This window comes from Chrysemys picta, chromosome 6 (genome assembly GCF_011386835.1).
Source record: "Chrysemys picta bellii isolate R12L10 chromosome 6, ASM1138683v2, whole genome shotgun sequence".
Taxonomy (NCBI): domain Eukaryota; kingdom Metazoa; phylum Chordata; order Testudines; family Emydidae; genus Chrysemys; species Chrysemys picta.
The window spans coordinates 119,656,109-119,680,065 of record NC_088796.1 but is presented as its reverse complement, the minus strand read 5'-3'; the positions used below and the strand labels follow the sequence as shown (position 1 = coordinate 119,680,065).

Genomic DNA, 23,957 nt, shown 5'->3' with positions numbered 1-23,957 from the left:
CACTTTGGAAAAAATTTTCCTCCACAATAGTGAATGCCTAACTGCCTGACACGAAAGCAAGATAATTCACCAGCTATCCTTATTCACTCTCTAGAAAAACAGTAACCTTAGCAAAGTCCCAAATCAATCCATGTTACCTGTGAATACTTTTTTCCTTCAGTGCTAAACTAGCATGTGATCAATGCTGGTAAAGGAATATTTCCATGGATAAGCAGCAGAGTGGAAACTGTTTGCCTTCCTTCAGGCAGACAATCCTTTAGAAAGGGTAATTGTAATAAAACCAAAAAGCAGCAGAGATCGTGCATAAAGTCAAGCATAGAACACCCTGCTTGAACCTCTAGACCACTATTTCTTATACCAATAAGATTTAAAATTTAGCAAGTGCAGATAGGGAAAGCATATTGCCCACAAGTGCACAACACCATTGGGTATGTCATCATCTCTGTGCCTGTATGACTACAAAACCACACTATCCTTAATACAAATCCACCCCGTGGACCACCGTATCTCAGAAGTGGCCCACATCCCTCGGCCCGTAAATTGCCATTCTGTAAACCCCACTGGAAGTTACTTGTATAAATCCTTGTGCATTGAGATGCGATTGTAACCCTCTAAATTCATTTGGCAGCCAAGTAAATATTAAACAATTTAATCTGACCTGGACTTTAATGTTAAATCTGTTAGTTTTAGATTTTTGCAATTGACCTAAGTAATCAAACCACTGTCTGAGTGCTTGCATGTGAGCTGGCCTATCCCTGGATCGATTAGCATTATTTTCAGGCTTTTTCTTCCTTTTCTCTCTAGCCTTAAGCTCGATTTGGACATAATAGGGCAATTATTCAGAGTAGCAAATTTTTAAACTGCCTTCAGCCATACGCCCTTCAGGTGTGTGCATTAATCAGGCCTAGCAAAGTAGGGCTGACACTAGTTCACCTTTGGATGAGAGTCCTAAGGAAACTTCAAGATTCTCCAGGAAGTGGGATGCTTGATCCAGGAGGGGCCACGCTTCCCTGGGCGTTGATCCTCCGCTATTGCCCCAGGGTAGTAGTGGGAGGCACTGGACTGTCCAGTGTGTTATATTTTGGATAAGGTATTAAAAAAATAAATAACTAACTAAAGCCTGATTCTCACTTCTACTAAGGCCCCTTCTAGGCACTGCTGACGCAGTGTAAATGAAAATCGGGGAGAAGTCTTCACTATGGCACTTCTGACGAGGGTCCTAGTCCTACTGTCCTGGCCAAATTGCAATGGAGCTAATTTACATTCTGCCTATAAGAAGTGTCTCTTCAGCTTCATTTAAATCGACGATTCTCCATTTCCTGCGTTTAGCTGTTGGGTAGCATCTTGCACTATTAAACAGCTGCTGTGTTGTGCCCCAGACGTGGCTGTATTGCACTGATGGCCAAAACTATTTATTTATTTAGGGCTTCTGTTTTGGGGGGTATTTTCATTTTTCAGGATTTATTTTTGGCAATTTAAATTTTTTATGCAGATGTAGAAAGATAATGGAGCAAATTAAGGATCAATTTTGCAAACATCTAGAAGATAAGGTGATAAATAACAGCATGGATTTGTCAAGAACAAATTGTGTCAGACCAACCTGATGGCTCATTACCCCATCAAAGAAAGCTTTGTGGCTGGGGACGGTGGGAGCAGTAGAGATGGTATATCTTGACTTTACTAAAGCTTTTGATACTGTTTCTCATGACCTCATAAACTAGGGAAATCCAACCTAGATGGAGCTACTATAAGGTGGGTACATAACTGGTTGGAAAAACATTCCCAGAGCATAGTTATCAGTGCTTCACAGTCATGCTGAGAGGGCATAACAAGTGGGGTCCTGCAGGGATCAGTTCTGGGTCTGGCTCTGTTCAATATCTTCATCAATGATTTACATAGTGGCATAGAGAGTACACTTATAAAGTTTGTGGATGATACCAAGCTGGGAGGGGTTGCAAGTGCTTTGGAGGATAGGATTAAAATTCAAAATGATCTGGACAAACTGGAGAAATTATCTGAATTAAATAGGATGAAATTCAGTAAGGACAAATGCAAAGTACTCCACTTTCTGTGCAATTGACTGTTCCTTCTTTACAAAATGGGAAATGACTGCTTAGGAAGGAGTGCTGAGGAAAGTGATCTGGGGTTTGTAGTGGACCACAAGCTAAATATAAGTCAACAGTGTAACACTATTGCTCCCCCCCCAAAAAAGTGAACATCATTCTGGGATGTATTAGCAGGAGTTGTTGTTGTAAGCAAGACGCAAGAAGTAATTCTTCTGCTCTGCTCCACGCTGATTAGGCCTCAACTGGAGTACTGTGTCCAGTTCTGAGTGCCACATTTCAGGAAAGATGTGGACAAATTGGAGAAAGTCCAGAGAAGAGCAACAAAAATTATTAAAGGTCTAGAAAACATGACCTATGAGGGAAGATTTGGGGGGAGGGGAGTTTGTTTAGTCTGGAAAGGGGTAGACTGAGGGGATATAAGTTTTCAAGTACATAAAAGGTTGTTACAAGGAGCAGGGTGAATTGTTGTTCTTAACCTCTGAGGATAGGCAATGGGCTTAAATTGCAGCAAAGGAGGTTTAGGTTGGACATTGGGAAAAAATTCCTAACTGTCAGGGTGGTTAAGCACTGGAATAAATTGCCTAGGGAGGTTGTGGAATTGCCATCATTGAAGATTTTTAAGAGCAGGTTAGACAAACACCTGTCAGGAATGGTCTAGATAATACTTAGTCCTGCCATAAATGCAGGGGACTGGACTAGATGACTTCTCAAGGTCCCTTCCAGTCCTACAATTCTGTTTCCAAAAATGGGAGGGAGGTTGGAGGATTTTTGTGTATCTACTACAGGGGTGTCAAACTCAATTGCACAGGGGGCCAAAACTCAAAACTCGCGGGCCGAACAGTATAACCATTTATTTAACAGACTAAATATTTATGTTTTTTAACCATTAATATGAACCAAAATACAGGATATCATTCCAAAATAAATACATTTCAACTTAAAATATTTTGCTCTTCATAAAAAAATATCCTGTCAATACAATACATTCAAAATCTGTACATGCTGGAATATTAAAAAATCTGAAAATATAAATAAAAAATTGAATTTAAAGCAAAAGTATAATCATAACAAATCATAACATTCCATTTTCTTGTCCTATTTAGTCAGAGCCTGATACTTGGAGTCTTTTCTTTGCAACAAGTTCGTTTATGTTTGGGGTTAGGTTCTGTGTTGTGAAGATTCTCAGGATCGATTGCAGGTGTTCATCAGTGAGGCGACTCCTGTGTGACGTTTTGTTAATTTTCATCACAGAGAACAGCTGCTCGCACAGATATGTGCTGCCAAACATGGACAGGATTCGAGCCGCATGTTGGCGGAGCTGCGGCATCGCTTCAGGAATGAAGCGAGTGAACTGTGCTGGCCCCGCAGTGTCGTACTTTGCCTTCAGTGTCCCGTTACATTGCAGTTCTATCAGCTCCATCTGCATTTCTACAGGTGCGGTTTCCACATCGACTGCAAATGGGTTGCGAAGCAGCTCGAAGTTACTTTTCTGTGCCTCAAAGTCACTGAAGCGCCGTGCGAACTCAGTGCGCAGCGCGCTGAGTTTTTCAGCAAAGGTGGCATTTGGGAAAACTGTGGCACTTTCTTGGTTCCGTATTACTTGGCAACAGGGAAAGTGAGACAAGTTGCATTGGTGCATTTGTGTCTCCCATAAGCGCAGCTTCACTTGAAATGCCTTCACTGCATTATGCATATCGGTTATTATGTGCTCCCGTCCCTGGAGTTGAAGGTTTAAAGCGCTAAGATGCGACGTTATGTCAGCCAGGAACGCCAACTCACATTTCCACTTTTCATCCCGCAGAACTGTGCAGTCTTTCCCCTTACTGTCCATGAACTGGCAGATTTCCTCTCGCAGCTCAAAGTGTCTTTTGAGAACTTTTCCCCGACTTAGCCACCGGACCTCCGTATGATATGGCATATCGCCAAACTCGCTATCTATTTCCCGCAGAAAAGACTGGAATTGGCGGTGATTTAAACCGTGGGCTCTGATAAAGTTGACGGTTTGTGTTACAGTGTTCATCACATGATCCATTTTTAGGACTTTAGCACTCAGCGATTCCTGGTGTATGATGCAGTGATACACTGTCAACTCACCGGCACAGTTCTCCTCCCGCATCTTTGAGCGCATCCTTCCCACCAGTCCATTTTTTTCACCACACATAGCAGGTGCGCCATCTGTTGTAAGTCCAACGAGTTTTTCCCACGGCAGTTTCATGTCGGTTACACTTTGAAATACATTTCCAAAGATGTCTTCTCCTTTCGTTGTCCCGTGCATCGATTTAATGTCCAGTATTTCCTCTGTTACGCACAAATTGGAATCCACACCACGGATAAATATCGCCAGCTGTGCAGTGTCAGTCGCGTCAGTAGTTTCATCCACGGCAAGGGAGTATGCAACAAAATCTTTTGCTCTTTCAGTCAACTGTGTTTTCAAATCAGTCGCCATCTCACAAACCCGATTAGCAACAGTGTTTCTGCTGAGGCTTACATTTGCAAACGCTCGCGTTTTATCTGGACAAAGGACGTCGCACACTTTCATCATACAATTCTTTACGAATTCCCCCTCGGTAAACGGCCGTCCTGATTTGGCGATCTCTTCGGCCACAATGAAACTTGCTTTCACAGCAGCTTCACTTTGTGATTTTGCTTTGGTGAAAAACGTCTGCTGGGATGTCAAATTCTTCTTCAACTCCTCTACCTTTTGTAGATTCTGTCCTGCGCTCAGGTTTTTGAATTTGTTCTCATGTTTCGTCTCGTAGTGCCGTCTTAGGTTATACTCCTTCATTACAGCGATATTACTCCCGCAAAGGAGACACACTGGTTTACCTGCAATTTCAGTAAACATATACTCATTCTCCCACCGGCTTTGAAAGCCTCGGTTTTCAGAATCAATTTTTCTCTTGGCCATTGTTGGGGTCTAGCTTTGATTTGATATTAGCGTTGTATACATCAACAGACCGCGAACTTGAACCGCGGCTTGCCGTTGGCGGCAATTGCACTGCATCATGGGATTTGTAGTGTGTGTTATTGGGGTGTCATATCACAGGGCCATTAAAAACAGATATATAAAACGATTTCGCGGGCCGGATATAATTGTATGGCGGGCCGGATGTGGCCCGCGGGCCTTGAGTTTGACACATGTGATCTACTATAATAAGTAATCTTTGTAATGTTTCCCAGTGTGTATTAACATAGTACTGTTTCAAACAGCACCATGTTAAAGCACACTAGAGACCCTTAAGTGCTCATCAGCAGGCTCTACACAGATCAATTAATGTGCAACACCTTAGTGCACTTTATAAAACACGCCCCTGTTGTTTGTTTCTGTTGTGTAGACCCTTATCATTTCTGATATCTTTCCTATGTTTTTTGGATAAACGCTGATTTCATGTTTTTGTATTAGGGATGGTTTTGTTGGTATTCAGCAGTTAGAACTTAAAACCAGAAGCCCTAATAATATTCTAGTTTTATTGAGAATATTTTTACCTTGTCCTTTAAAAATATTCTCAATAAAACTAACAAAACATTGAGCCAACTGTAACATGTCACTGAAACAAAACAAGTACTGCATCCACACAAGACAAACGTTTCAATAAGTATACTCTCCCTGACTTTGTTCACAGGAGTGAAGGGAATGGATGGGTTGCCTAAGGATGGAAGAGGATCATGGTCATGTGAAAGCCCTGAAACAGCAGTGACTGGGATGGTAAGTTTATATTCACCCTTCACTTGCCAGCAAGTTATGGATTCATGCTCTATGGAAACCAATAGTACGTGAGACAGCCTACATTTTCCACTGTGATGACAAGCTATTCCTGCCAAGGAAAATTCTATCAGTAAGTTCCATGCTACTCAACTGGCCTCAGGTGGGTCCTTTCCTAAATATTTCAAGACCTGATGCAACAGTGAGAGTTAGGAGGACTGTTTTTTATGATATGACTGAAATATTTGAATTCTAGCAGAGGTGACAGCAACACAGATTGGAGCATTGAAAAACAGGCAACTCTTAGTGTTCTCAAGTCCCAGATCTGTTGCTGACCAGTAAAATGTTTTCAGCGGTTCATAGCAAAATTAGGCTTTCGCTTGCTTGTTTGAATGAATCTATTTGAGACCCACCCCTCCTTCCCTACAGCCTACTCTCTTGTCGACCCTCCTCAGAGCTTTCTATTCGTCTGGACCAGGTCTGTGGTCCCTAGTGTCACCAGCTTCTTTTTAAGCACTGGAAAACAGCATGTGGAAGAGCTCAGAAACATAGGGAAGGAGTATAGACAGACACCCATGTTCTACCCACACACCACTTAGTCTCTGGACTCAGATTGCAAGGTGCTGATGACACCCTGAGATGTGTTGAGTACCCTCAGCTGTTGGAGAGGCCTGGCTGGAGGTAGATATATTCCTGGGCAGTTCTTTGTTCCTGCTGTGACTTCTAATGTACGGTCTGGGCACATACAGTTGTGTGTTTAAAAAATTTGAAGAAATAAGTAAAAGATGCAGGCAGGAAAAATAAAGGACCCAAAGTATATGGGAGTTGGAAGCAATAAACACCTTGTAAAATCAGGACTTGTGTTCAATGCCTATTGATGTGAAACGTTCATATCTTGGACCCTATGTGACCTAAAGTCTCTCAATTACTGAAAATCGCTATGAATCTAAATATGTTGGACAAAATTTTGTGGAACCACAAAAGTGCTCCCCATATTAGGAAATATACAGAAACACAGAAGAGTGAGAGCTAACCTTCCTCATTTTCTAAAACAAAATTTCACTTAATAAAATGATCCCTTGCACACCGAAAGAAAAAGCTTACTGACATTGACAGAGTTCTGTAATAGGAAGGCGGACTCTGTTATCGGTGTTACTGTGAACAAAATCGGCAAAACGTTGTTACAGGAAACTGAATAAAGAACAGTATAGCACCCTTACTGGCATGTCAATAAACCAAAATTGATCAGAGCAAGCGATCCCAAGCTGAAATGGTCACTCAAAAATTGCTAACTTTAGCAGAGCTTCACATATAGCATGGTGAAGTTTGAGGTTTATATTTTTGCAAAGATTACAGACTGTAACTAGTTCTGTGCTAGAGTATGAAACAACCAGCCAGCATCTGCTTCTCCAAGCTGCAATTTGCTGAGAGGGGCAAACCCAATCCTGTTGAATCTCTAACACAATTCTCCTTGCTGCTGTTGAACAATGAAATGACCAACGTAATACAAAAAAGCATGAATGGGCCCCATTTAGATCAAGTCCAAAAAGCTGGATACAGATACAGCTAGAGCATTTTTAGATAATAACCATAGACGTTAGTTGCTCAGCTGGTGTATAGCAGCGCAGCTCCATTGATATCACTCGTTGATTTACGCCAACTGACGACCTGGCCCATAAAGTTCCTCTCGGCCTAACGAAACCTAGGATCGTAGGACCAAATTGTGCTCTAGGTTATGCACGTTGCCACACCCATTCAAGTTGATGGGACTGCTGTGCGGGTTAATAGAGCATAGAAATATCACAGTAAAGATAACAAAGACCTAATAGAGCACCACATTCATTCCCTGCCAAGGACCAGGTAGAGGCCCCCAATGGAGGATGTACAGCATCGGATATTAAACTGCTGCGCCTTGTGACTAAAATCAAGTGCAGTATCCATCTTCTTTGACACAGTCAAAACATGGCCCTCGTGAACAGTTGCTACATGTTGTGTCTTCAGGGCCAGCCAGGCCCATGAGCCAAGACAAAGTTCATGAAGACTCAATTTAAGAAAAATCTTATTGCAAAACATTACTTTCTTGATCTGCTTGAATAACCTATTATATATGTGCAATGCTTTGATGGTGAGAATAACATGTTCCCTGCTATCTGAGACACTCTTGTAGCTGTAGTTCAAAACGGAGATTGTGTGTGTGGGTGGTATAAACTGCAGCTGTTTTCTTTATTCTTCCACCCTCGTTACTGCTTAATGGGAGAGAGTTGACATCTGCGTATGCCATTCTGTTCGTCCTCTGCAATATTTGTTTTACAAGCAGTTGGGAGGCTCATTGTGGACAACCTGTAATTTCAATTGCAGATTTTTGTAGCGATGTCTGGTCCATAAGTAGGTTGTAGGGAATCAGAGCTTCAGTTATAACTGATAATGCAATCCACTGGCTAGGGTATCTTTCAAGAGATACGCATAAACCAGAGCAGGCAGTTCAGATTATCCCTTTAGCCCACCGTTTTGGCTGTGCTGCAGTGGGTATCCTTGGAAGTACAGTATTTTCCAGGGACCACACCTCTGATCAGCAGTTCTGGAGTGGGTCAGTGACCATCTTAAGCTGTCTCCGCTCATGGCGGCGTGTAGAGTCAAACACTGCACCCCACCCTAGCACAGGTATAAATAGCAGTGTAGATAGGACTGCTTAGGCAAGCGGGATCAAGACCGGTCAGAACCTTAGAGTATGTACCCTACACGGTTCTCTACGTGCCCAAGAAGTGCAGTGTTCCGCTTCAGGGAGCTGCCAGAGCCTTTCTCAGCTGTAGTGAAAAGTTCTAGCTGCTCCTGGAGCTTCCAAAGCCATCCCTCATCCCTGCCAGAGCCTTTCACTGCAGCATGTACGCTACATGCCGTCACAAGTGTAGACAAGGCATAATTGTGCAACCCCATATTTTAATAAACCATTGAAAGGACTAAGCACACTCATGACATTGTATCTTGTGTGGCCCCCTTTACCATCATATCGGAGCCCCTTACAACACCCTTGTGAGGTAGGGAAGTGCTATTATCTTCATTTTGCAGGTGGGGAACTGAAAGTAATTGACTTGCCCAACGTCACACAAAGTCTGTACCAGAGCAGAGACCTGAACCCACGGCTCCCAAGTCCTAGGCTTCTGCCCTAACTACTAGTCAGATTGCTTCTGCTTTATTGCCAGAATAGTTACCAAAGACCCAGGCCCTGAATCTGCATTCGTGTTAACATACACCAATAGGAGATGAAAATTAGTCCCACAAACTCTGGAAAGTTTCATTCACGTCACTAGGCTGCTTCTACAACAAAACCAAAAGCCCTACTGGTACACCAAGAACAGAGTAAAGAGACGGGAACTGACTCTTACACAATGTGGCCTAAAATGCCAAAGGTGACCAATGACTTCGGGTGCCTCAATATTTTGGATGCTCAGTTTGCGGCCTCTTTAAGAGGTCTCAAACTTCCAGGGAGGGATGCTGAGCCCTCAAAGGGTTAGGCACCCCAAATCCCTGATCATCTTTTAAAATTGAGACCCGCACATGTGGTATAGAAACTTCCCCTCCTAATTGGCTTCAGATCTTGCTATCATTCCGGGCATGGAGGTCTGTTAAAATCCATGAGCATTCTGCATTAAAAAACCCAAAGGCAGGGTATGGGTCAATTTCGGAGAGAAAATTTAATCTATTTTAAGTAGCTAAAGCCATCCTCAGTTGACTCCTGCCAGTTCAAATTATTATTCTCCATAGGCCAAATTCTCCTCTGTTACACTGGTTGCAGCCACGTTCATGCTAAAGTCAATGGGACTGGAGTGATGTAATGGAGAGGAGAATCTGGCTCATTTATTGGATTGCTCAGAGGAGTGCAAAACTAAGTATTCATTTACAATTATGCCTTTTGCTAATTGCTCTTGAATAAGTCCTGTGGCTGATATTGAGCAATGCAGCATTGGTAGGGGAGCTGAAAGCAATGTGAGTTGTCGAAAGCTATTACAGCCATTACGTTTGACCTGTGGCACTGTAATTTTATTTGTGCCTCAGCTTGGGAACTGTAACAAAACTGTCATTCTGTCATTTTGGTCTGTAAAAGGTACCCACCTGGCTTCACACCCAAAGATAAATAACACTGCCTACTCAGAATGTATTCTAATGAGATCAAAATGCAACAAGTGTTTGGTAGTGCAGAGCTGAATTTCCATATAGATTGCAGGCTGTTTTAATTAGCAGGTCTACAATTGGATCCTAGTCCCATTGTATCATTATGGTTACATTTTGCATGATTTCACTTACGATGAGCTGAAAATGCAGTGAATCCAAGATCTCCATCTTCTACTTAATTCGGTGAGAAGCTGTGCTTATCCAACAATGGCCTGATCCCAAGCCACCTGATACCAACGGGACTCTTTCCTTTGTATTTCAAGAAAAGAGCTGTTTGTTTTTCTTTACCAGTTTTTATCATTGGAGAAGTGGGAAAAGAATTTATTTTCTGACTATATCAAGTTTCTTCAGAAGTACTAAAGCTCTGGGAAGACTTGGTTTCCTCACTTAACTATTCCAGTGTGATTGGTCTTGTCCTCTCTTCCATAGTCAATGCCATGTCCTGTGCTTGTGACCATTCTAGCATAATTGTGAGAGTGGGGACTACCTTGAATCTTCATAGCATATATCCTGGGTATGGGGAAGGCTAGATGTAGATGTCTATTGATAGGGAAGACAGCTTAGTTGATGAAGATTTTGTATTTTTAATATGTAAAATTGAGGAGCTTTAGAGGTATTCGAGATTAGCAGCATGGAGCCAGAAAAGGTTAGTGATTTGGCTTAGCACTTTTAAAAAATATGATATTAAGGGTCTTGCTGTTCATCTTTAAAGACATAAATAATGTAGAATCAATTAACATGTGCAACTCTCTTTCCTGTTATGGCCAAGGTCAGCAATGTTGATGAATCAAAATTGTCCTTTGGTTACAATAAGGGTAACCATTCCATGATCAAGGGATGATTTTTTACTAATAGCTTACAGGCATGATATTGCAAATATTTAAACCTATGAGGGTTTTGAGAACTTGCAGCCCTAAGTCTTTATTTCAGTGCTGGTGGAGGTAAATGTAAGAATTCCCTTGGATATGAAAGGTTTTGAAGTCCCTCATTTACCAAATCTAATATAATATATATACAATCTGTAAGATAAGCACTTCTTCTTCTCTTCAGTGTGGAAAAGCCAGCTCCTGCAACAGAACAGGCTCCATTACCCTCTGTCTGAGCAATGTAAAGGTGAACAATGCCTCTACAGAGGCAGGAATCTGAGCTTATCCACCTCAAATGTTGTCTGAATGGTCTATTATGCAGCCACATGTGCATTATTTTAAAGGCCTACCTCCAACTTCTGTCTGTCTCCTTCTCCTCTGGCCCTCCAGCCTGTCAGTATCTCTTAGGGTTTTGTCTTTGCCTTTCCTTTTCTCTCTGCACTCTATCCTTGGCCAGCTTCATCTGGTCACACTACTTCAGCTATTGCCTATCACCCCTATATTAATGAATTCTTATCTAGCGCTCCACCCCATATTCTTCCCTTCCATTCAGCCTCACATCTCCAATTGCCTCTGTCTTCCTAGATGCCCTAACACTGCCCCAAAATTAAAATGCCACAAAATAAGCTCCTCCTTTCCCTGCCATCCCATGTCACACCTGTATTTATTTCTCCCTTTCTCCTTTCTGTCACTTTTGTTCACTTGATAACCTCCCTGTTCCTCAGCCTAGCCATTGTCTTAACTTATAAATGCACTCTTCTTCTCATCCCACATTCTGGCATTAAATCCTGCCAGTTTTTCTGCTACGCCTCTTCCAAAATCCACCTGTGCCTCTCCATTTTGATCACTAAGGTCTCTATCTCACCTTGACTACGGCAACCTCCTCTCACATCTCTCTTTCCTGCTACTCTAATCACATCCCAACTCTTCAAAGCCTCTAAGTGGCTTCCCCTCACTTTTTGCACCAAATAGAAGCAATAGCTTACGCTTCAAGTCAATTGAAGTTTGTTAGTTCCTACAAGCCCCTCATTTCATTTCATGTCATTTTCCCTACATGCCTCTGCCAAAGCTCCATAACTGCCCCTTTCAATCTGTCACCAGCATCTTCCCTTAGGGTGACCCTTAATCTTGGAATCACCACCTTAGTCCAGTCAATAACTCAACTCTCATTATTATTTATAGTGAGAGCACATAGTCCCAATTGGGATCAGTGCCTCTTTGTGTTAGGTGCTGTAAACACACATCATAACAAGACTGTCTCTGCCCCACAGAAATTGCAATCTAAGTAGAGTTGTACTTGTGTTGGTCCCAGGATTAGAGATACAAGGTGGGTGAGGTAATCTTTTATACACCGAATATGCTCTGAGGCAGTCTAAAATACACAATGTCATACTCAAAACAGCCTTCACCAAACAAGGACACGTCCTCAAAGAAGCAGATCATATCATGGAACAAGACATCCAAATGCTCTCAGAGAACCTGCTTTAAGAAAAAAAAGACCCAACACCTCAAATTGTCATATACTACCCCACACTAGAATTCATAGAAGATATCATTAAACAATTACAACCCATACTTGATGGTGACAGAAATCTTTCCCAAACCTCCCTCTTTTGGCCTTCAAACACCTTCCCCTCCCAACCTCATGAATGGTGTCTTGCAATATGTGTTAAGCAAACTAGCTAACAGTCTGTTCCACTTTGTATTTAGTTGTGACACTCTGGGCTTGTCTACTCTTAAAATGCTGCTTTCGCGTAATAGACTCTACCTACACCCACAGGAGAGGTTAATCCACCATTAGAGGAGGGGGGGCTGAATGGTGGGACTGCCCTCTGAAAGAATAGAAAAAATGTCATGTGGATGGCAAGTGCAGAGTAAAGTAACTTCATTCTGGTGGATCCCACTTATCCACTCTGGGACTGTTTACACATTCACATGCTGTAGTTAGGATTAGGTTTGTAACTTGATGGTTGATGATGAAACAGTTCACTACTCTCACAACACTGAAGTCAATGGGACGACTTGTACCTGGCTGCATGATCAGGCTTTGTGATACACAAACATACAGTAAGATGGATATGTATTTATAAGTGAGCCTCTTAGCCAGCTGAGGAATGCAGCAATTAAAATTTAGTAATAGGGCAGGACATAGAGACCTCCAGCAAGACTGAGCCCCCAGTGAGTTAGGAGCTGTACAAACACATTGTAATTACTTCAGGGCAGGGATTGTCTTTTATATCTCAATAGACAAGAAGAGAAAGTTACTTTCCTTAAGTCATGTAGTAGGTTAATGACAGAGCCAGTAATAGGGTTCCTGCCTCCCATACCTGTTCTGTATCCACCAGACCATAATGCGTCTCTGTAATATTAAGCATTCCACCCTTGTATTGAATATAAAGCACTTGTGAATGTGACCTCGGGATTTCTCACAGCACTTATGCTAACTGACTGGATCATTGAATTCATTGGGCTTGTAGGGAATGCACAGAGAACACGCAGGAGTTCCATTTTCCTTTCATGCCCGTAGTACTTCAAAACTGTGTGTTCCTTCACTCAAATTATCAGCATGTCAGTCTGAGCTTGGGGAGGGGAGGAAGATTCCAATCTCCAACTTTCTGGCAGCTAATTTAAGACTTTTAATCTGCATTACAAGAAAAACCTGTTCCTCTTCCTCATGAAAATTTGAGGATGGAGATGAACAGATAAGGCATCACATTTCATTGTCACATTTCCTTTCCTTTTGTAATGAGAGAAGACCTGAGAAAAGAGGTCCCTGCTCCTTACTGAGAAGTAATCTAAGATTCAACACCCCCCCCCACAATCCCTACAACAGATCACTACAGCTACTCTATCACAGTCAAGGATGCAGCAGCCTTTGTGGGTGTGGTGTGCACCCCCTCCCGTGGAGGTCTCTGAGATCCACTCTTCCCCAAGCCTGACTTGAAATACACTCTTGCACCAGGGCACTTCCATGGCTACTACGAAGACTGCAGAACAGTGCTTCCCTGCACACTAGTCCAGAGCATACAGGGCCTTCCCTAACCACATGCATCATAAATAGGGCATTTTCCTATCCTTGGGTATTCAGCCCAATACTGGGCCCTACAATAGTTGCACTGAAAGAATTTCTTCCTTTGAGATGTTCCCAACATATTCCCCATGTTAAGGGTATGCCTCCCCGCCCAGCAGAATTGTTCAAAACTGAAGGTACAGTCTTGGTGTAATCGTTGTACATGTGAACAAAATGTGCTTCACTGAAAGTAGACTCTAGGGCAGGGGTTCTCAGACTTTTGAACTGGTGACCCCTTGCACACAGGAAGCCTCTGAATGCGACCCCTCCCTTATACATTAAAAACATTTTTTGTATATTTAACACTATTATAAATGCTGGAGGCAAAGTGGAGTTTGGGGTGGAGGCTGACAGCTCACGACCCCCCATGTAATAACCTCGCGACCCCTTGAGGGGTCCTGACCCATCAGTCTGAGAACCCCTGCTCTAGGGTGTCACTAAATGTTTCCATTATTACTGAAGGGAGGGCTCATAGTCATGTCAAGATTTCAATCTCGTGGCGTGGCAGTGTGGGCCACTAACTGCCAGGATGGAGGAGGGATATCACTTCTGCTTTGTCCCTTTGCCCCTTTCTCACTTCCTTTGCCATTCCTTCCTGTCTTTCACCCTGCCCAAGTCGAGGAAATCTTTGTTACTCAGTCAGTAAAAGTTCCAGTTCTATTTCTACTCCTGGCTGAGGCCACAGCTGTTGACAGGCAGATTATGACCTAGATCAGCTGATGTGGCAGAGAGAAAGTGAGCAGAAGTAAGCACTGTTATGTGTTTAAAAGGAAGCCCTTTCTTGTCATAGAATAATGGAGGTTTTGTAGCTGTAGTTCCCATTGACTTAGGACATCCAAGATCTACTGTGGTCTGATTTCCCTAAGAGCGAAGATGACCCACGCCTGCCTACAGAGTGTGTGTCCGTGTCCGTGTCCGTGTCCGTGTCCGTGTCCGTGTCCGTGTCCGTGTCCGTTCGCGGGAGCGGAGTGAGGGCAGCTGGCTTCAGCAGTGTTACTGTGCATGCTCGGTTTGTGCTAAACAGCATATCTGGGTGGCAGGGGAGAGCCTTTGATCCCCCATGTTGCCCCCCACGTATCGCCTCTGCCCGAGTGTGTGATGTTATTGAAAATGGGCTAAATCCTGCAGACCTTACTCGGGGCTGAGTCATCCCTTCTGTGGGAAAAGCTGCAAAAAGCAGCCATGCTATTTTTAATTTGGGGCACTTTTATGGGCGTATCATGTCAGAAGCAAAATGGGATTTTCCCATCCCTAGACATTGGGCAGGTAGGCATGATTTGCTGATATCCCAGTATCCATAAGAAAATCCTCCATGTTTGGAGACCTCTGCAGAGGATGCACTTCCAGGGCATTCAGGCAGATGCTCCGTAGGACTGCCCCGGCCTCTCACCCGCCAAGTGCAGGATGGGGGGTCTCAAGGTCCCTTTCCAAAATCATACAAGAATGAGGAAAGCCAATGTTTCCTGCAAATCAGCATTATCTGGGCCCGGAAAATGCCCACTGATTTAAGGGGGAACAAAGGTAGGGATAGTGCTACATCTCTTCCGAAACCCTGGAGCACCAAAAGTAGGCATGAGGCTTCTGTGGAAAAAACGTCACTTAAGAAAAATATTTCTGCCCTTGCTGACCACTGAACTAATTTTGCAGACATTCTATATTCTTCTTACCTTCCAAGGCACTTTTGGGACAATGTGCATTGACGTCCTCATTCACGTGTCAGGCAAAATTCTCATTTGCCTTCCAAGAAAAAGTTAGCATTGGTTCAATCTGGCAAAGAGTCATCTCTCCTTCTTCCTGCCTTTAGCATCAGCTACAGCAGTTATCTGAATCTCTGCAAACAAGGCATATAATATTAACAAATTGCATCTTTAAAACCAAAATTTTAAGACATAATTTTCTTCCGCTGTTGTAACTGTTAAAAATGCAAATTACAAACAATAGGCAAAACTCATTTGAAATATCCATGATGAAATATCACTTGATTTCCTCCATGGTGTATTAATCTGTACCCTGCCTCATTAATACTCATTAAACACTTCCGTGCTGTAAGAAGTAAAATATCAAAACAGCATCAGGGTTACTTGCTATATTGCTTCTGCTAATAAAACAAAACTCCATATTGTACTTATTCAATTAAATCTAATTCAGTACTGGGGCAGTAAGATGGGGGTGGGGGGGTACTGTACTGAAGATTCAGAAATATCTGTTAATCTCTTTTGGAGTTGCAGCATCTTCAGCTCTTATAAAGGTCACACTTTTCTTTTGAGTTCTTTTTATTCACCTTCTGCTTTCCAAGCCTTTAGGGCACACTTGCATCACGTTGTCAAGCTTTTCTCTCCAACCGCAGGGGCTAGAACCTTACTACTTTACTTGGAGGGTTTTTTTAATGAAAGCTGAGATTCTATGATCGCAGCAGCTGCCGTGTTAAGAAAAACACCAAATCTTGCAAGATTTGTAATATAGTCACGACAGTTGGCAACATCTGATGTTTCTTCTCTATCTTCCCCCCAACGTCATCTTTGTCCGTGATCCTCATGTGCCTATGCATGTCGTAACTTAGCCTGCACAGCTATACAAGGGAGTAAGGGAGAGTAAGACCTCCTCTTATAAACCTGTGGGAGCTAGCCAGACCTTTGATCCAGGCAGAAAGGAGTAGGCAGGGACTGTGTGCCCACTTACTCCCTGCCACAATCAGACAGCACAGGTGTATGGGGGTGGGAGAGGGGAGAGATGTAATTTACTGCTGGGTCATTCACAACTTCCCCCTCCCTGCCCCACAGCAAGAAGAAAGCAGGGGAGAAACTGCTACTTTGAGGGATGTATAAGTCAAGGTGCCTTCAGGAGTGGTGCAGTTCAAGTACTGCTTCCTCAGGTCTGGGCCTAAAGCAGGGGTCAGCAACGTTTGGCACGCAGCTCGCCAGGTTAAGCCCCCTGGCCGCCCGGGCCAGTTTAATTTACCTGCTGACGCGGCAGGTTCGGCCGATCGCGGCCCCCACTGGCTGCGGTTCGCCGTCCAGGGCCAATGGGGGCGGCGAGAAGCGGCGCGGGAGAGCAATGTGCCGGGGGCGGCTTCCCGCTGCCCCCATTGGCCCGGGATGGCAAACTGCGGCCAGTGGGGGCTGCGATCGGCCGAACCTGCCGCGTCAGCAGGTAAATAAACTGGCCCGGCCCGCTAGGGTGCTTACCCTGGCGAGCCGCGTGCCAAACGTTGCTGACCCCTGGCCTAAAGGATCAATCTCGCCCACAATGTATTCTAATACTGCAATTTAGTTTACTTAAGAGCCCCAGCCCTAGAGTAGCACCTCCCTAGGCTAGGCACTGTACAAACACAGAACAAAAAGCTGGTCCCTGTCCCAAAGAAAACTAAGGGTCTGTCTGTGGTGCAAGCGCAGGGTGTGATTAGGGTGCGCTTTGGGATAGTGTATGATTGTAGCATGAGTAACCACACCCAGCTCGCTCCAGTTCAGTTGGGACAGGGAGCAGGGAAGTTGCAGTAGTGTGCACTTGTGTGGACTAGACCTGTAGGTATATTCATACGGGGGTACAGCCTAGCCCTATCCTAATTATAAAACAAGGGACAACAGCTGGATGCAGACAGATGGGGGAGCACCGTTCCTTGCGGCAAAGATCTTGTGTCATCACGGCTCTAGTGTAGGATTTCGGTTTAAAACACAGCTAACAGCTTCATGTACCTTCTTCCACCCTGCAGTAGCCCAGGGACGTCGGCATGGATTTTCCTTCTCCCCTTTAGTGCCAGCATTGAATGGCAACCCCGACCTTTGCCCAGGCGTCCCCCCTTTGCCACCGGGACTAGCAGCCAGGAGGCCCCACTTGCCCGGGTTATTACCACTCTTCCTAGGCTTAGGCCAAGCCCAGTCCCGGCTCTGCCCCGCTGCCAGCCCCTGGAGGGCTCGGACGGGCTGGTGACAGAGCCTGGTGTAACCTGAGCGGGCTCCGCGGGCTGGCGTCGCCTTAGCCCGGCTGCTGCGTGCACAGGCGGCAGAGCCAGCCCGCCCCTCCGCCGACGCAGCGAGGCTGCTGGCTGGGCAGCCGCGGAGGAGGGACCGGAGGGAGGCGGCAGAGGGTTAGCGGCCTCAGGGGCACGCCGCTCACACCCCCGGCGCGCAGGGGGCTGCCGCAGTTTGCTGAAGGGCTTCCCGGAGCCGGAGCGCCGGTGGAGCTGCGGGGCTGGGGCTTGAGCTGGAGCCGGAGCCGGAGCCTCCGGGGGCACCGCTGGCGCTGCAGCCCGCAGCCTCGCCGCGGGGGGACGGGGACGGGGACTGGGACGTGGCGGTCGCTGCAGTCCGGGTAAGTTTCCCCCCCGGGTGCGCGTGCGGGGGCGGACGAGATGCCCCAGGATGGGAGCTGGGCTTGGCCCCGGGTGGCTGCTGCAGCTCCCAGCCCCGCGCAAGCGGGGAGGGGTTGCGGGGCACGGGACTCCATGCCGCAGGGGGGTTGGGGGGCTGTGGGGAGGGGGGCTTTGTGGCGGGAGTTGGCGGCAGGGGGCCGGGCATTGCAAGCCGTGCATTGGGGGGCAGTCACTGTGGCGGGGTGCTGGTTTCGGGGAGGGGGTAAGAAAGGGGAGGGGGCGCGGTCTGGGTATTTCGGGGCTTTGGGGTGGGGGTTGTGTTCTGGGGGGTTTGTCAGGGGTCCATGAACAGCGCAGGGGTCGGCTTGTCGGGGGGAATAAAGAGCACCGGGCTTTGGGGGGGGGGCAGATATTGCGTGGTTTGAGGGGGGGGGGGAGTTCCGCGGGCTGCATTTGGCTGTGACCTCCCGCTGTGCCTGGAAGGGGAAAGGGGGTGTGCAAGTGGGGTCTGCAGGAGGGAGTGGGGCTAGGCTGGGCTGGAGGAAGGCAGCGGGCAGGTATCCTTGGGGGCTGTGTTTCCCTGCCGCGGTGGGGGGAAGCTGGTTCGGTCTGGGCTCGGGGGGATTCTGTTTAGGGGCAGGGTCCTTTTTGTTTGCTTGGCTCGGCCATAGGAGGGCGATCGCTGAGTGGCGATGGAGGAGTCTGGTGGGGGGCTACGCGGGGGAGCAGAGCTGAGAGCGAGCAGCGCTGGGGGCCTGGCTTGATGCAGTGAAGACGAGGGAGAGGGGAGCCGCCAGTGCCCGAACCCTCCATGTGTGTGTGCGGAATGTCAAACACTCCCTGCCATTAATCCGCGCCAGCGTGTTTCGCTGCTGCTGCGGGCACTCACCAGCCAGCTATTTTCATTAGTGTTTTAAAGGGCTGGAGGGAGTCGCCTGTGGGGGAGGTTAGCTAATGAAATCCATGGAGTTCACTCAAACAGCCACCGCACAGCGCCTTCCCACTGGGGGTCCCCGGCAGTTCCTCCTTTCAAGTCTCCTCACATCCTCTGCATGCTTAGTACTGGCGTTTGCAAGGAGCGGAGCCCTCTCTGGGAAGCTGCAAATCCCAATTTAAGCGCCGAGCTAGCAAGACCACTTCAGTCTTTTCTCCGTGCCCCGGCTTCATTTGAACTTCCGAAAAGTCTTAAATGTAAATCCGTGGGAATTCTTAGCAGTCCTCCTCAACGAAATACCAGGGCTCTCTTGGGAACATTTGAATAATATTTGCACATGTAGGTACAAAGGTGACTGGGAGGCAATGAGTTAATTATCAGATGGGAACTCTCGGTAACACCCAGGATAATTTGGGAGCTTTTCGAATGAGGTTATTTCTCTCAAGTGTTCCAAATGTCCAGGGATAGTTTTTATTAAAAATTATCTTTATGTGCTTGGCAAATTATGCTATCCCTGGATCACTGTGAAATAACAAAGCACACTTGTTGCAGATTTTAAATGTTGAGGGTTTAATTTAAAACCGCTATAATATAGACTTCCCCCACTACTTCATCCCCCATTTTTTGTGTCACTTTTGAAGGTTATTCAGATGTCTGTAGGAGGGTTAAGAGCCACCGTGTATGAGCAACCACTTGAGTTACTTAATGGAATTAATCATTGGCCAGAATGAGCAGTAGCAGTATTAAGCCTTGTTGGTTTTCAGCCATATTCACTTATCAACTGCAGAAAATGTATGTTAAGGCAGTAACTTGTTTGAATGAATTCCCTGATTCTACTAGTGAAATGGAAGTGTTTTTATTTTGAGACGTGAGTAACATTTCAGCATTGTAATGAAATGCTGGATTCTAGCATTATCTCATAGCTCAGGTATGTCCATTGATATTCATGTCTGGTGAGTGCTTTGCAAGGGTTTTGCATAGCTGATAGGGATTTATTTCATTTTCACAATTATATTGTGTTGACTCAATTGCCTTGGGAGCACTATAAGGCTGCTTAACTTTTTTTAATGAGTGCGAGTTGATTCATATCTTACTAGCTCACAATGTTTTAAGTCACTACACACAGCTGAGAATGAAGCACTGGGACACTTAAGATATTTGTTTAACATTCATTGTGCACATTCTTGAAAAGTCAGTGCATGGGTGAGTTTTTTATTTAATTTCATTGCAGAGCTCGGTGTCAGCCTGTATTTTTGACTTTGATAGCCCCTATCAGATTTTATTTCTGTACTAATTGGAAATTTTTAATGCAGATATAATATAATAAATATATGGAGATATACCTATCTCATAGAACTGGAAGGGGCCCTGAAAGGTCATTGAGTCCAGCCCCCTGCCTTCACTAGCAGGACCAAGTACTGATTTTTTGCCCCAGATCCCTAAGTGGCCCCCTCAAGGATTGAACTCACAACCCTGGGTTTAGCAGGCTAATGCTCAAACCGCTGAGCTATCCCGTGCACCCCCCCTTTTGAGATACAGCAAAACATTTTCCTATTAGTTTTAGAACACCTGCTCAAAGATTGTTTTACATGATGGCCATGTGAGCTCTTAAGTAAATTAAACCAGGTAGGTGTCTTTTAATAGCACAGATAAGTAGCAGTAGTTCATGGAGGTTTCTGTATAAACTGATGGTTTTTCCCTTTCTCAATGTATATGCAACTTCAGTACTAATAAGAGCTGTATGTGTACATTTTGAGTCTGATTCTGCTTTCTTTGCACACTCAAATTCCATGTACAAGGAATATAAGACCAGGCCCCATAAGGGGTTAAAAAAATGCCCCTAGGAACGGAAGCACCCAGAAGACCTTGCTTTAGAAGCTTGAGAAGCTGATGTATATTTTGAGAGTGGGATGGATTAATTCATGCCAGTTTTTGTCTAGCTTTCTAACATTGAAGCAAGTCAGTCCTGCAGTTAGGAACACACAGCTCTGAATTAGTAAGCTATACAGATACTGTATTTGTGGCAAGCTTCCCCAGGAAATGAAATGCCTTTGTAACATGCATAATGCAACATCCACTGTTATCCCTACTATTACCATTATCACTGTGATTTTGACATTTCAACATGCTGAACTATTCATTTGCAGCTAGGCCGCTCTGACTTCAGCTGACCAGCAATTAGCACATTTGCAGTACTTGAGTTCAAGCTGCCAAGATTCTTTAATTAATTAATTTATTTTACTGGTACGTTGGCTGTCTCTCTGCTAGCAGCCTGTACTGATGGAATGTTTCTTAATTTTCATGGTGCAGTACTACATGTGAGAATATTAAATGACTGGAGGTTTATGAGAGGAATTTATTGCACATAATAAAATAACCGTAGAATAGATTTGTCCTGCAAATCTAGATGAAAGGACAATTTTCTTTAAAAATACACATGCATCTTCATTTAGTTCAGCCCATTGCCATCAATAAAATACTCCTCAGCCCACAAAGAACTAAACCCTTCCCACTTAACCAATTCACCGCAACACTTTGCAGAAAGGCTGGATAAACAGACTTTGCAGCTGGCCTTGAAGGTCAACAAAGTTGGGCTATCAGAACAATGGGGGAATAAGTTCCAGAGTCAAGAACTCTTCACTGAGAATATCCTGCTCCCTTTGCCAGATGAATATACAGGATTGTCTGCTTGTTCTCAGCTATGCCACCTGCCAGGTTATAAGAAGTTGTTTGCAGTGTGTAGCCGTATTGGTTCCAGGATATTAGAGACAAGGTGGGTGAGGTAATATCTTTGATTGGACCAACTTCTGCTGGTGAAAGAGACATGCTTTCAACATGGAGGTGTTCTTCAGGTCTGGGGAAAGTGCTCAGTGTCACAGCTAAATAAAAGGTGAAACAGATTGTTTAGCACAGGGGTTCTCACAACAAATTTTTTGGTGGCCTCAGAGTGCAGCTACCAACTCTTGTTGGTGGCCACGCTGACAATTTTTCCTAAAATACTTAATTAACTTTAGGAAAAATAAATAAACATGCATATATACAGGTCCAAACCATTGTCATTTATTTATGTGGGGTTTTTTTCAGACTCAGTAATAAACATAATTTACATTTGTTGTTCTTTACTGGGCCTAAACAGAATAGAAACACAAATAAGGCGCTTTGCATGTTCTTGTCTTTTTTTGTAGTTGTTTCTTGTGCTTTTTTGATTGTGCTTTTTTTTTCTTTCCCCTAAGACTTGCTAGCTGGTAAGTCTTCTGCTGTGAAAAGTGATATTTGTATGTTTCTTAATATCACTTTTCACAGAAGATTTACTCAGCCCCAGCGAGCCCTGGGACAAATTAATGGATTAATGAGCGGCAGCGGGGCCCAGGGATGGTGGCGGGGGTGGTGAGCCTGGGGCTGAAGCCTGGAACCAGAGCCTGCTGCCACATGGATGGAGCCCAGATCCCCGTGACTGAAGCCTGCCTCCCCTACCCCTGGAAAAGTGGGGAATTCACCATCTGCCTGCACCTCCAGCGGCAGATGGTGGAGGGGGGCAGGGCTGCTGGCTGCTCTGGGAGGGGGCACTGCTTTGTGCCCCTCCATCACAGCCCAGGAGGCTGTGGCCGCATTTGAGAAACACTGGTTTAGCATAAGTAGTTAACATGTATTGTTAGAGACCATTCAAGGTGAAGTGGCTTGTTAACACCTCTGCAATCATAGAACAAAACAGGGGGATTAGTGAGCCACAAATTGATGTAATAAACTGTAAATCCAGTGTCTTTATTGAGAGCATGATTTTAAGTGTCTGGCAAAGTTATGAATTTAAGCTCCCAGGCTCGTTGTAATAACACTCCCCAAAGACTAACACCAGCTGTCTCCTTGAGTTTCAAAGTCCTACATAAAAAGTCTTACTATAGGTGTCCTGGCCCATTAAAAAATGGGTGCCCAAACTTAAGTTCTTATGCTGCATATTTAGGTGCCTAAACATGGAACATAGGGATTGTCATACCAGATCAGACAAATGGTTGATCTAGTCCAGCATCCTGTTGAATTCTTCTTTAGCTGTCAGCCCCTTTTGGCATACATTGAAATTCCTAGGGGAAAGATCGGGAGTACTTGTGGCACCTTAGAGACTAACAAATTTATTAGAGCATAAGCTTTCGTGGACTACAGCCCACTTCTTCGGATGCATAGGGGAAAGATCGTCTGTTACCTGGTCAAGGGATGTCTGAGGCGGTTTAGTAAGAAGCAAATCAATAGGCAATGGAATGTTCCTGCTGTTCGGAGATCAGCATGTAGGCAAAACAGAATATAAGTTATGAATGAAGTGGCAGTCTTTATGCTGAATTAAATTTTGTAAATCATTTGCTGTTGATCTCTTTAATAGTGTCTTAACAATTTCAAAATGTATATGGCCAAATTCTGTTCTCTGGATTCACTGGGCCCAGATTGCTTCCCACACTAGTGTAAATCAGGAGTAAATCCACTGAAGTTGGTGCAGTTAATCTTGGGATAAAAACTGTGTAAGTGAAGAACTGGACTTTGGCTATGTCTACCCTTGTCTGTAAAACTTATGTTGCTCAGGGGTATGAAAACACACACCCTTGGCTGACATAAGTTACAGCGCCAGAAGCGCAGGTGTGGACATTGCTCTGTCGGTGGAAAATGCTCTCCTGCCAGCATATCTACTGCCACTTTTTGGGCGGTGGTTTAATTATGTCAACGGGAGACCTCTCTCCTATCAGCTTAGAGTGGCTACATCGAAGATTTTACAGCAGTGCAGCTGTGTCTGTAAACATAGCATAGTAGAATGGGGCAGGGAGTTGGGGCATGGGGAGAGGCTCAGGGGGTGCAGGC

At 44.8% G+C, this 23,957-nt stretch overlaps 1 protein-coding gene across 19 annotated transcripts in view; it reads left to right on the top strand.

Moving 5' to 3' along the window:
• Nucleotides 1-23,957, top strand: part of PALM2AKAP2 (PALM2 and AKAP2 fusion) — a 498,698-nt gene that overhangs the window by 324,952 nt on the left and 149,789 nt on the right. For 13 of the 19 annotated variants that reach the window (XM_065550548.1, XM_024109973.3, XM_005292153.5 and 10 more), the window contains one exon: nt 5,690-5,772. The exons of 3 other annotated variants lie outside the window; for them this stretch is intronic. In XM_065550548.1, coding sequence (XP_065406620.1) covers nt 5,701-5,772 — 72 coding nt within the window. In that variant the 5' untranslated portion in view covers nt 5,690-5,700. Of the gene's footprint in view, nt 1-5,689; nt 5,773-5,881; nt 5,903-17,871; nt 18,184-23,957 lie in introns of those variants that run through there. 3 more of the 19 variants (XM_042850401.2, XM_065550550.1, XM_065550551.1) reach the window with 3 other exon arrangements.